The 13,601-nt window shown below is 47.3% G+C and overlaps 2 protein-coding genes across 4 annotated transcripts in view; one reads left to right on the top strand and one right to left on the bottom strand.

Moving 5' to 3' along the window:
- Tbcd (tubulin folding cofactor D) overlaps positions 1-9,164 on the top strand; it is a 168,648-nt gene extending 159,484 nt beyond the window's left edge. The window contains exons 35-39 of the mRNA XM_034508080.2: positions 2,420-2,509; positions 3,196-3,283; positions 3,818-3,927; positions 5,450-5,534; positions 8,905-9,164. Of these exons, the coding sequence (XP_034363971.1) occupies positions 2,420-2,509; positions 3,196-3,283; positions 3,818-3,927; positions 5,450-5,534; positions 8,905-8,922 (391 nt within the window). The 3' untranslated portion in view covers positions 8,923-9,164. The remainder of the gene's footprint in view (positions 1-2,419; positions 2,510-3,195; positions 3,284-3,817; positions 3,928-5,449; positions 5,535-8,904) is intronic.
- Positions 8,141-13,601, bottom strand: part of Qtgal (queuosine-tRNA galactosyltransferase) — a 58,004-nt gene continuing 52,543 nt past the window's right edge. Inside the window, exons 12-14 of one of the 3 annotated variants that reach the window (XR_013110818.1) lie at positions 11,656-11,749; positions 9,614-9,867; positions 8,141-8,647 (exon numbers count right to left, since the gene is read on the bottom strand). Coding sequence is in view for 2 of the 3 variants with exons in the window: in XM_034508085.2 (XP_034363976.2) it covers positions 11,669-11,749 (81 nt within the window). In the remaining variant the exon portion in view is untranslated. Of the gene's footprint in view, positions 9,871-11,655; positions 11,750-13,601 lie in introns of all 3 variants that reach the window. The other 2 variants (XM_034508085.2, XM_034508084.2) reach the window with 2 other exon arrangements.

The raw sequence follows: 13,601 nt of genomic DNA, 5'->3' as shown, positions 1-13,601 counted from the left end.
ACAGCCATGGTGCTTGTTATTGCTCTGGAACCCTCTAGGTGCCAGGTTAGCTTCCTGAGTGAGTGAGTGACACCACCTTGGTGATTTTTGCTTCTGTGAATGCTCTGTGGTCTTCACTGAGTTCTCTCTGGTTGGTTTGGACAGCTTTGCATTTCATGAAGATGTGTGAGTATCTACTGTTACTTAGAAACTTCCTGGTGGTATTGGATCTTGCTGTATACTAACTGGTGGCTTCAAATCAACAGGATCTCAGTTGATCTCCTCCCCCTTCTGAGCCTTTGCTCATCCCTGTTTATTGTCTATCTTTTGCCCCATAGGATCTATGCCCAGTTTTCATAAAATCTTTTCTGGTGTTTTGCTTGGTTTTCTCCCTTGACCTTGAGTTATGTCTTTGTACTTATATGCTGACCAGCATCCAGGTGAACCCCTAAGGCTAGGAGCTCCGTTGTCTTGGTGCTCCGCCCTGAGATCCTGCAAGCATCACACACCCAGAGCTGCTGAAGGAGACCAGCTTGCTTTGCTTGAAGTCTGTAGTGTCTTTGATTTTTAATGCTTTGGCAGGGAAGTTAGATCTGTCTGCTGGATGCCTAAGATGGCTTTTAACCTTACACTACAGGGCTTCCCTCTGTCAGCCTGCAGCCCAGACTGACTTTCTAAAACCTGCCTGGGTAGCTTGCATGCTCACAGGGGCGTGGCCTGGCTGTGATGCCCTTCTCCACATTGCTGGATTCATCTAGGAAATGCTCTAAGGATTTGACATCTATTTTACTGGCTTAAATTTTTAAAATTTAAGATAATTATAAATATTTATAATATATATAATATATATAAACAATAAAATTAAGATAGTAGGAAACTAAATGATAAAAATGCTTTTATTTCTCTTTTTTGTTCTTTATGGATGTTGAATTTTTGACACATACAAATGTAGGGCTGCTTATGAAGGCTTATCAAATGCTTATGTTTTTGGAGGTGCTTCTGCTTATACTCTACTTTGGCTTTTTTTTTTCTTCTTTCTTTTTTTACTGTGTAGTTTTTGGTTTTTATTATGTTTAGGATTGTTTGTTTGTTTGTTTGTTTGGTGGGTTGGCTTCTTTATATGTTGGTTGCTAATAGTATATGTAGTTTTGTAAAAATTCAACCTGACAGTTTGGTCTTTTAACTGAGTCCATAAATCTATTTCATTTAGTCTTATTAGTTCTTTCATTAAAGTAATTTTGTCTGTTCCATGTTTCTACTTTCCCTGATTAGCAGAATCATTGTCCTCTGTTCCATTTTCTTCATTTGTTTGGGGAATTTTACTCTTTTCTGTGCTCTTGGAGAGTTCCTGATACTATTTCCATTTACTGTGTTTTGTACAGTTAGTGCCTGAATAAAAAAAAAAAAAAAAAAATGAAAAGGAGAACATGAGTGGTACAGGGAGAGGTTTACTGTATATAACAGAACCAGAGACAGCGGAGAGTCCGAAGTAAACATGGCCCTAAGCTGGGCCATGTGAGGAGAGGGCAAAGGAGAGGCAAGAGCCAGGAGACCAAGAGCCCAGGAGGGTAATGGGTAAAAAGGGCTGGCTTAGCTACAGTGGGTGGATTATATACAGAAGGGCACCTTGGGGAAGGGTGGGGTATGCCAGCCATACCTGTAACAGGTACGGTGAGGGATGCTGGGAGAACCTGGTGGCCAGGAAGACATGGCACGTCACTCAGACAGGCAGAGATTAGAGATTAGACCCTGTTCGTTGGAGGGCTCATACCTCTTGGATTAGCTCATTGGGAGTCTTCCAAGAACCCTGGTGTGTAAACCTACAGGGCTGCTGGGGACCACAGAGTTGAATGTAGACTTGAAGGGTCCCAATGAGGCCATAGATTGTATGTGGCATATGTCTAGAAGAGCATTAGGATTGTGCATACGCTCTGCAGGAAGACAAGCTGAGGATGTATGTCCTATGCAAGCTGGGAATGACAGTGACCACAGCTCTAAAGAATACGGCAGTCATTCTGTACCCAATAAGCACTTTAGGGAGCTAGTCAGGGAAGGACTGGATTCCTGTGACCTGGATCAGCCAGGGCTGACCTGGGAGCTGCTGTCATGGACTGTCCTTGAGTATAGCAGCCCAGTATTAGTATTGTTATTGGGGCTGACGAGGACTCCTCTGTAACCTAGGCCCATCACATGGTTTCCTTCCACGTAGTAGCACTTGCTGGTAGAGTCTTTTCTGTTGGGGTGGGTCACTTGGATATGTCACATCATGGCTGTGCCAGGTCTGCCTGCCCAGTTGTGGAATACATCTCTGCTGTGCATGTTGGGAACCAAAGAAGTGGTCGATGCCACACGTCCCAGCACTGGATGCCATGACACTGTGCCTCATATTGCTCTGTATTCCTGTGAAAGACGTACTTATAATAATGTCTTCTCCTTCAAGCCACCCCTTTTGTGTGAAGTTGCTCACACTTTGTAAGGAAGAAATCAAGAAGTCAAAAGACATCCAGAAACTCCGGTCAAGCATTGCAGTGTGAGTTTTAAGTGTTCCCGGGTAGAGTCAGAAATAAGAGGGACTTGGTGGTTCTTGGTGGGAGCTAAAATTTTAATTACAAAGCTGCTTAAAATGGAATGTTTACATGTTCATTTTGGGAGAGAAATGTTAGAGAACTCCCATCAAGAGTGGTTTAGGGGGGATTGACCAAAATAGGAAAGCTGCATCTCTCATTTGTTCATCTTATTATACATCTGTCACTTGCTCCGACACCTTACTGGCCCTGTAGATGCTCAAAGGCCGTCACAGGAAGGAGAATACACCTTTACTAGTGCAGGGATCTGGGCACATGGGCGTGTACCTGCTAGCATAGATAACTGGTCACGCACTGGCAACCCCATAAGGTGTACAAACATTCACACATGGGGATGCAGAAATCTGGGTACACAAACATGCACATGCTAACACAAAGATCTTGCCATGTTTAGGTGAGCACATGGGAGCCTATCAGTATAGAATGCACCTGTGCATACAGACAGTGTAGCTCACATGGGGGCACACTAGTACACTAGTGCACAACACACAGATCTGTACATAGGTATGCACACATATTAGCACATGACTCGAGGTTCATGCTGTGTACTTTCTGGGTCTCCCGTGTCTTGGGTCCTTGGGTCACAGCATGAGTGAGGCACAGCTCCATGTCACCTGTGGGTCTCCTGCAGGCTCTGTGGGATGGTGCAGTTCAATGGTGATGTGAGAAAGAAGGTTCTTCTGCAGCTGTTCCTCCTCCTTGGCCACCCTTTCCCTGTGGTGAGTGTGCCTGCCCCACCTCAAGGCCAACTGCCTGGGACCCAGGACTGTGCTTACACACGGCCTTTAAAGTGCATGTTGGGGCTTTGAAGTAAACACTGGGCGAGATGAGTTCCAGGTGTGGGCAGTCAACAGGTTGGTGTTTGTATGACGGGATCTTGGGTGCTGGTGCTGGGTAGGGAGCCCTGCTGAGGGCGGGGCATTACAGCCCAGGGTTAGGAAGTCCAAGAACCTGTACAGTGGTCTTCTGAGGTAGAGCAGGATGAGCCACAGCTCACCAGTTTGTCAGAAACACACACTGCCAGAGGTAGATCAGAGCTCATGTGAAGTAGTATGTCAGAAATAACCAAAAGAGAGAGTGAGACAGGTTCCCTTGTAGGAGTTCCTACAGCACCTTTTGATGGGCATGTCATGGCAGAAGTACCCGGGCTGTGGCCGAGTTCATCTCCCTCCTTTCATGGACCTTCTAAGACCCCTGGGGCTCTCTTGGTGGTGATGGGCTTTCCTCCTGTTGACCTGCTGTTCTCATTCCAGATCCGGAAGAGCACAGCGAGCCAGGTGTACGAGATGGTGCTTACCTATAGCGACTTGGTAGATGCTGAGGTGCTTGATGAGGTCATGACTGTGCTCAGCGACACAGCCTGGTGAGTAGGGCCCGCCTGCGCCTGCTGCTGCTTTCTCCTGTTGCTCTGGATGGAAAGATGGGAGATTTTTCCAACCTTCAACAGCTCAGGGCCACCTAACAACTTCACACAGGGCTGAGGATACATCCTGGGAGCTCGGGGTAGAAAATGTTAATGTGCCTTTGCTTTTCTCCTCTTGTGAGCAAGGTGGGCACAGTGGGTCAGACCCCTGCTGGTCAGAAGTGGGTGTTTCTAATAACTGGACTATATTATGCCACCAAGTTGATATCAGCTAGCTATGTCATTTTGCTACTCCAAGGGCTGTGTGGTCTTTGCTCTGTTCTAATGACTTTAGAGACCTTCCTCCAAAGGTAGAATAGACGGTGGTGGTGGTGGTGGTGGTGGTGGTGGTGGTGGTGGTGGTGGTGGTGGTGTACAGCTTGTGGGTGTGGTTCACAGGTGTTCAAGGCTGGGCCTGGAAACAGTTACGGTCACAACAGCAAGAACTTACGACATGTAATCCAGGCACTGTACACATACATGGCTCTGCACATATTTATATGTAGGTTTGCATACATGATCACATACATGTAGCTGCTCATATAATCACACATGTATGCACTGCCAAGCACATACAGTCACATATATGGATCTATCACCTGTGCACAGGTATATTTCAAGCTGGCTTGTCCTCATTCTATACTGTTTGGGAGACATAGCCATGTAGCCCAAATTACTGCTATTGCCTGTGGACACTGTCCCCTCAGATTGATGGAGAGGGGATTGCTGACCTCAGATACTGGCAGGTCTGTTGGGATTGACCAGGTTGCTTCAACAAGTCAGGGTTTGTGGTATTTTCATGCATGCCCCTCAGAACAGCGACTTCCCTAGGGAACTCATGCTACTATGTAGCCTTCCTGCCTAGATAAGAGCTGTGGGATCTGGAAGGCCAGAGTGCACTTCAAGATCTTTGCTTTCGGTAGGAGATCAACTTCTGAGGAGACAGTGGTCAAACCTCAGGACGGTGGACATGGCTTCCAACTTTCTAATAAACTCATCTTGAGTAAGGACAGACGGGAATCTTGAATAATATGTATGTGTGTGGCTGTTTGTCAGGGCTTGTGTGCATGTTTGTGCAGTTCCCCTGGAGCTGGGGTTGCAGGTGGTTGTGAGCTACCCTACATGGGTGCTAGCAGTTCTGCTCCTTGCCAGAGCACACCACCTGCTTCGCAGAGAAGCTATTTTTTTAAACTAATTTTACACACAGAGAAAAACATGCTTAGTACTTAACAGCATTACATCTTATTCCAATGAAAGCAGTCAACAGCTGAAATCTAATAAGTGCTCCAGAAGCTCTCTTAGCTTCTCTGAGGCAGCGTTTCTTCTGCATGTCCCTAGAACATACAGGCTGAGTCCCGTGAAAGAGCTAGGTTCTCCTGGTGTCTACTTTGTGAGACAGGGTTTTTCTCCAGTACCACCAGATCTCATGGGGTGGGGAAACTGAACCATGTGGCACAGAGGACTCAGATGTTTTCCTCCCTAGGGACGCAGAGCTTACAGTTGTGAGGGAACAGCGGAATCACCTGTGTGACCTCCTTGGTGTGCCCAGACCCCAGCTGGTTCCAAAGGTAATACTTTTAGTATTCTGAGGACACATGGCACCTGTGTTGCTTGTTGTTCTGAGTTCTGGTATAAAGTAAACTGGGTCCCACGGTCAGCATTCACTGCTGCCATTACTTTATCCAGACCAACTGGGAGAGCTGCTTCTGCTGCCAGGGTGTGCAAGTTCTGTGTCTGTATAGTAGTGTGCTGGCTGCACAGTGTCATCTAATTGTTAGAGGCCACAAGTTGTCTCCGCTTCAGTCTCCTAGGAATTTGGGAAGGAGGCCGTAGTTCCGTCCTCCGTTCCCTGGCTGTACATCCTATTAGGGGCTCTGTTTCTCTGAGGACACCTGACCTATCCATTTCCCTTCTGTCCACTGGGGCTCCAGCCTTCTTGGCTGCCTGTCCTCTCCACCTATCTTGGCCTTGGTGTGTTTAGTGTTTCTGAGGACCCTTGTCCTGGGGTTGCACTTTAAGTTGTCCTGACAGCTGTAATCTGTTGTGTCCTGGGCTCTCTTCCTGTGTTCTATGGGTCAGTCTGTCTATGGGGATCTTAAAAAATTCTACATAGTGACCTTTCATCCTAGATATATGCTCCTGGCTTAATGCTTTTAACCCTTTGTGTTGTGATCTACTCTAAGGTTATATAGTGTTTTTGTTTTTGTACCCAGGACCACCAGCTGAGGGTGGCTCCACCCACAACGGGTTGATCTTTTCCACATCAATCACTAATTCAGAAAATACCTGACAAGCTTGCCTATAGCTTAAGCGTATACATATATTTCTCAGTTGAGAGTTCCTGTCCCCAAATGACTCTAGCTTGTATCAAGTTGCCATTAAAATTAGCCAGCACATGCAGGCAGCCAGCCTGCTGTTTCTGAAAGCTCTATGTACCGACACTTCATAGAGAAATTCAGTTTACTTGGGACAAACTATTGTGTGAAGGGATGGTTACTTTATGCTTCCCATGTCAGCTAGCCCCACTCTACAGATGATTCAGGATCTTGGCACCACTGTCAAGCGACTGCCCTTTGGAGTCTTTTTTATACGCTGGATCATATTATCAATCTGTAAGCCAATACAAACTATCAATCTGTAAGTCAGTACAAACTATCAATCTGTAAGCCAGTATAAACTATCAATCTGTAAGGCAATACAAACTGTATGATGGAAGAGGTGTGGATTTCACCACAGCTCATGGTGCTCACCATGTCTGTTCTCCAGTTTGATTCTGTCCAGGACTGTCTGTGTTCTTGATCCTTGGTCTGAACTCTTAGAACTAGTTTGTCAGTTTACACTACCAGCCAAGTTGGCCTAGGACTATGTTGGGGCTAAAGGGAGCAAGGGTCCTTGATTGACACTAGGCCCTGACATAGCCTCTTGGAAGGTCACCTATGAGTCCTATAGATGGAGATGCTGTCTTTGTGACTGGTCCCCATTTCATGTACCACTTGCATCTCTGCTTAGAAAGTTCACGTGCTAGTTTAATGACTTTCTTAGTTTGTTCCTGATCCCCTTCCTACACCCTTCCTGGGTTATAGTTACTTTTGACTGCTGTGACAAAACACCATGACAAAAGCTGAGAGCTTACATCTTCATCCAGAAACAGGAAGCAGAGCTCACTGGAAATGGAATCATTTGAAACCTCAAAACCACACTTCCAAATCCCTCCCAAACAGTTCCACCAGCTAGGGATGGGGTATTCACACGAGAGTCTGTGGGGGCCATTCTCATTTAAACCACCACAGCCACCTAGTAGCTCCTGTGTGCTCGCCCTAGCTCACCTTCCTGGTGAGCTTAGCTTGATAATTACATTTCCATGTCAGGCTGTGAGCCGTGCTTGTCTTAGCATACACACATCTTTATTAACAAGTAGATGTGCTGATCTAGTGGGCAGCAGTGTGTGGACTTGCTTCTCTTCCTGGAAGGAGCTGTGAGATGCTGGCTGTGGTACAGGCCTAAGGGTGTTTCCACTTGTCTCCACCCTTGGCCTTGGGCTCCCTGCCCTTCTAGAACTTGAGTCCTTCAGGAGCCCAGCAGTATACAGGAGGACTGCCACTGAGTGGGGAGAGAGGAACATTCTAATCGGCCAGCGGGTCTCCACCCTCAGGCTGGGCCTGGCCTGCAGCCTTCCCAGTGCTGTTGGCATGCCCCATCTGGCCCAGGGGCTAGTAGACCTGGCTCTGGTGTGCCCGACAGGGGTGACTCTTTTCTTCCTTGCTGGGTATAAGTGGATGTGTTTCACACTTCATGAGGTAAACCTTGGAAACTTGATACTCTCCAGCTTATCAGGTACAGATAAGCCTTTGGTGGACGCTGCTAGGTTGTGCGTCTCATATGCTTTCCTCTCCAGTTTCAGGACGGAGGTCTAAGAAACAACTTTTTTCAGTTGTGAAACTCTCTGTATTGAGACGCCAGACCCATTAGTACATGTTTTCGTCATTTTACTCCATCTGCTGAGGAATTAATGTTTTGCATTTGTCTCAAAAGTCCTTTAATTATGTTTAAACTTTGGGGGGGGGGGTGCATTTTGAAGCTGCATTACAACTCTTGACATCTTTTTTGCTGTTAGTGTGGTGACATCTGGTTCCTGTCACACTTTCATGTCCATGAATGTCAGTCAAGACTGTGCTTTAATATCATCTTAAAATCTTTATTAATTAGTGTTTCATGTATTCATGTTTACTGTATAATTACAGGCAAGTTTACATCCATCATCTTTGTTTCCTATTTCCTCCCTTCCTGTTTAATCTTTCTTTCCCCTTATCTGGATTTCATTTCCTCCCCTGTTAACTTGTCTCACAGCTCCTCCTTTCTGTCCCCAGTCACCCTGGGGCCAGCACTCTTTCTTGACACATTACTTTATCCCCGGCCTTGACCTCTAGCTGCAGAGCCCTGTCTGAAACTGGTTTGTTACAACCCCGAGGTCTTGGTATTTAGGCGGCTTGGTCTCGCTGGTCAGCTTCTTTCCTTTCTTTTTGCTTCGAGTCAGCTTTGTGCCTGAGCCCTCACGTCTGTGACATGTTGAGAGAAGGTTTTGTTTTTCCCTCTTGTGTGCATTATACTGGGTCTGTGCTCAAGTCTTCCCAGGACAAGCCATCAGGAGATACGCAGGTGTGGCCTGGCTGCCCAAGTGGCTCTAGGAGTGGTGACAACAGATAGGGCCATGGTATAGTCTTGGTCCCTTATGCAGGGTGAACTTGAGTTTAACTCCACTCTTTACATTGTTAGAAAAGTGTAAACATATGTGAACAGTTTACTAATGTACTCTGACAAGGCCACAGAGCTATTACTACACAATTCAAGCTGCTAGGATTCTGGTACATGGCAGGCTTTAGCCATATCTCAGAGAGGGTGGGGTGACAACCAGCCTGATGTCACCATGTATCTTTACAGCCTGTTCCAGGAAGCTGAGCCTTGCCTACCTAGCTGGGATGTCTTGCCCTCAGGCTCCACAACAAGCTTTACCATCATGGAAACTTGGTGCCACAGACTTCTGAGAAAACTTCTGAGAAAGGTAGCACCTCTGCTAGATGGATTGGGAGGCCATCCACAGAGATCAGTGGTTCCTCATGCATGCTGTGCTCTGCTGGCCTGGACTGCCCATACTTATGCTGTCACACAGATGTGCTTCTCATTAAATCATGTATCACACAGCCCAGCCTCTGCCTATCTCTGGGATGTCTGTGCAGAAGGAGCTCGAAGACCTACTGTGGGCTCCCCTTCAGTGCTGTGTGATTTGTGTAGCATGATGGATGTTTCACACCCTGGTGTAGAGTTTGACTTGCTGGGCAGATGCAGTGACAGGCAGCTCTCCTCACATGCTCAGCCTGCCAAGTCACCAACAATACTACAATGGTCTGAGCCAGAAATCATCAGAAACCAGCATCCCTGTGGGAATGTAGATGACAACTCTGGTCCCAAAGCCTGGATCCTTTGCACCTCGTGTCCCAGGGCCTGCCTGCCTCTTCTGCCTCTCTGTGTCTCAGGCCTGATCTCACTAAGCTGTTGAGGATGGACACGTGGCTGAGACAGAACTCAAGATAACTGGTCATAGTGAAGTGGCCAGGGCCTGAAGCCAAGGCCTGTGGTAGTATGCACTCACTCAGTTTAACAGCCTGCACCTCATGGAGCCAGGCTGGAAAGCACACAGGCTGCGCCTCTATCGGGTCACTTTCCAGGCCTCGGTCTGCAGGTTTGTTGTGCTGTCCTGGTGGCAGGGACTTCTGGAGGCCTGGATCATACTTCATTCCAGTCTCACAGGCCTCTTTCTGAGACTCAGAATGTTCTGTTGTGAGCAGAAGGAAGCCTGGCTGAGATCAGCTGATGAGGCCATGTGTGAGGAAGGCTTTATCATGTCTGCTGGGAAACAGAATTAACTATCTTTAGCATTATTTTAAAACACAATTCCAAACACATTTTAAGACATGGAGACCAACTGATGACACTCTAGCAGAGCAATGCCCCTTTCGGTGAGATTTAATGGTTGAAGTAAAGGATTTTGTTCCTGGCTAGGCACCTCTGCACGCAGATCCCACCACAGGCAATTGTCCCCACTGGGTGCCTGGTGATCTGTTAAGACCTCAGCAGGAAGGGTTTCTACTGAGATACTTAGGGGGAGCCCCCCTCTTCAGGTATCATGACAACTGGTGTGGCCAGAATGGTCCATCAGGGCAGTAATGCTGAGTGGCATGTTAGACTCAGCAAATGGCACGGTGGCTTGTGAGTGTCTTGGTCACAAAGGAGTCAGGAAAGCTCTCTAATGGGCATGTTTGGGCAGGAGGCCAAATAGATGTGTGTCCACACAAGAGTGTTTGCTTGGCCTCCAGTGAACCCTGTGAATTAAGAGCAGGAACAAAGTAGCTAAGGCTGTGCCCAGGTTCCTAAGCCTAAACCTTGCTAAGAAGTGTTGGTAGGAGGGTGGAGTAGATAAAAGGCCACAAGAGACCTGATAAAACCAGGACCTCAGAGAGCTGTGCCTTCACAATTGGAGGATGGAAAAACTGTCTCACAGGAAGGAGCAGTAGCTCTTGCTGGGTTTTCAAAAGGAGACATCCAGTGAGTCCCCCAGACTCTTATGTTGAAAAGCCTAGGTAATTCCAAAACAGGAAAATACAGCCTCTATGAGGATGAAGCCAATGTTCACAAACAGGGAGAGCAGCCCATCACCAAGAACCGACTGTGCCAGTAACTCCAGAAATAATATATAAGAACAGTTTCCAAAAGCAAAGCAATAGGACTGGAGATCTGACACGCAAGATCTGGGAAGGCACGATGCTGGAGAGGGAGGCGCCCAGGGTCTTTTGAGCAGCAAGTTGTTAGAGCTCAGAGCCGTAGATGTATCTGAATATAATAACAAGTTTCAGCCAGGCGGCACACACCTGTAGCCCATCATTCAGGAGATGGAGACAGGAGGGCTGAGTTCAAGACCAACCTGGACTACAAAGTAACACTCTGTGTCAATAAACAACATAACTCAAGAAGATCAAGTCCTGGGATCAATCAAGATCTTGATCAAAAAGATCACTTAAATTGAGAAGTTAGATGTATTAAAGTTAAGGGTTTTATCATTTTAATGTGAGATGCTTCTGACAGGCTCATGTTCGAACATTTTGGCCCAGTTGTTGGCACCTTTAGGCATTAGGGCCTATCGTGAAGAAGTGGGTCACTGGAGGACACGGCCTGAGGTCTAGAGTCTCACCCTTGCTTCTGGCCCCTCTACTTCCTGCTCCACTAAGATATGAGAAGGTGAGGAGCCCCAGCTGGGAACAACTCCCACAGTCATGCCCTCCCCACCATGATGGACCCTCAAACCATGAGGTATTGTTTGTATTTGGTCACAGCAATGAGGAAGGTAGCTAGTACAGATGGGTTCAGAATGAAGACAAGCTTAGCTTAATAGCCATTTCTAGAACCCAGAACTTTTTGCAGGCTCCTGCCATTAAAAAGAAAAAGTTGTCACCAGATAGCTGGGGAAAATTACCAGATACAGGAAATTTGCCTAAAGTGGTGCTTGGAAGGCTTCAGGTGAAAATTAATGCAGTCACGTGAGGGGAGACGCTGGCAGAAGCAGAGACTAAGAGCTGTGTGAGAGGGAGGCAGAACAGACAAGGCTCAGAGCCTACAGGTATCACAGTGTGTACCCACCTCGGCGGCAGCCTCAGCTGAAGTGAACGAAGTCCCGGCCTTCCTGCAACTGCAGTGACTTCAGGTTGTCTTCAAACTTGCCCCCTGTGAGGTCCTTTGGCGAGAGAAGATCCAGCTCAGTCAGGCTTGTAAAGACTCAGGTAAGGGGCTGGGATTAGTCCTACTTAATCTACCTGTTAGGTGGCTCACGATGAACTTCTGATCTTCTACAGGTTAGGGAAGGGGCCTGAAGGGAACCAGAGGCCGCTGAGTGCAACAGTGCTGCTGTTATATGGTCTGTTGGTCACCAACAGCAGTGAGGTGCTGAAAGGTACCTTTGCCACCTGGTGTTGGCCGGGGATGATTCACCTTTCCTTCTGTCTATTCAGAGAACTCTGTCTACTCATTATCTGCCAAGCGCCCACCCCTGATTCCTCTTACCTGTCATCCCCCAGTCCCAGATGGGAGCAAAGCCCATTACCTTGAGTCTGGGGCAATCTGGCATGCCGTGGGAGGGGCTACTCTGTTCCTCCTAGGTCAGATATCTGTCCTTTGACCAACACAAGAGGCCTCTAAGTGAGGCTGTGACCCTGACTCTACCTTGTCCCACCGGTACCAGTGGTTAAAAACGGGAAGTGAAAAACATTCTGCCTGGAAAATCAGAAATGTCCAGTGGCTGTCCCTGCTCCCCTTCCTCTTTCCCCTCACCTCTCCTTTCCCAACATTCAGAGATGCACCAGGCTTGGGCCAGGAGAGGTCAGAGACTCCCACAACCACAGCAAGAAAGTTCTCCAAAAGGACAGAAACAGCCCATTGTCCACAGAGGTGGTCTTTGGAGGCGTTCAACCTAACTTCTCTTCTGGGATAAACTAGAGAAATGGGAGCTCACAGCAGCATGAGTGACAATGAGGGCTAGAGATGACTCCCACAAGCCAGGGTCCTGACATGCCAGCAAGACCCAATGGTCAACACAGTGGACGATTATATATAGGTGCCGAGAAGAACCAGACCTAAGAACAAAAAGTTGGGAGTCCATACACGAGTGGCAAGCAGACAGTTGTGTGTGTTCACGGTGCTGTGATAATGCCAAGGTGTCCTGCTAGCTGGATCCATCGTGCTGTGAGCTGCATCTCCTGAGCCTGGACACACTGCACAGCTGAGCAGTTTGCACATCTCCTTGGAACAGCATCTGCACTGTTCTTAAGGATGTTGTAACTCTGCTCTGTGAATGCACACTGTCTGTATTCTGAGAAAGCCACTTAGGAAAAACAGGTGGAGGGATAAATGTGACCTGCAAGCCAGTGCTTGCCTGTGTTCAGACATTTTCTCTGTGTATCATGGGTCACAACACATCAGTTTATTTAAATAAGAAAAATGCAGGAGAAAGTCTGGAATAAGGAAGAGTAGCTTCCCTCTGGCTAAGGTACTGGAATGTGAGTGGGTAACTGGTAGAAGGAGACCTGGGAGCAGAAATGACCATCTTAGCTGGTGAATTCCCTGCTAGGAGAACGGGCTGCCTGATGTTCGAGGCTGAGACAATCAGATGTACAAAAAAGAAAACTTAGGGTTCCCACTTAATCTTTCTACCAAAGTAAACTCTCACTGTATCACAGACACAGTTAAGAAGCAAAAGTCCTAGATACAGATGTGGGCAGTGCGCTGTGAAGTGTCAGGATCACGAACAGCCATCTCAGAACAAATCAAACTTTCACAAGGAGAAAAGTCAAACAGTATAAGTTATTCTAAATGGTAAAAATATCACCAAATTTATAAATTAAAACTCTGGAGCTAAAGGTGGCTTCAGGAGAGTGCTTGCTGTGTGTGTGTGTGCGCACACGCACACACACACACACGGACTTCCATTCAATCTCTAGCACCACTGTAAAGGCTGGGTGTAGCGGGATACACCTGCAGTCCCAGGAGGGGGAGTCAGAACGCAAGGAGCCCTTGGGTTGGCTGGCCTGCTA

This window comes from Arvicanthis niloticus, chromosome 6 (genome assembly GCF_011762505.2).
Source record: "Arvicanthis niloticus isolate mArvNil1 chromosome 6, mArvNil1.pat.X, whole genome shotgun sequence".
Lineage (NCBI taxonomy): Eukaryota > Metazoa > Chordata > Mammalia > Rodentia > Muridae > Arvicanthis > Arvicanthis niloticus.
The sequence above is the reverse complement of the archived record's forward strand: the minus strand, read 5'-3'. Positions and strand labels throughout refer to the sequence as shown.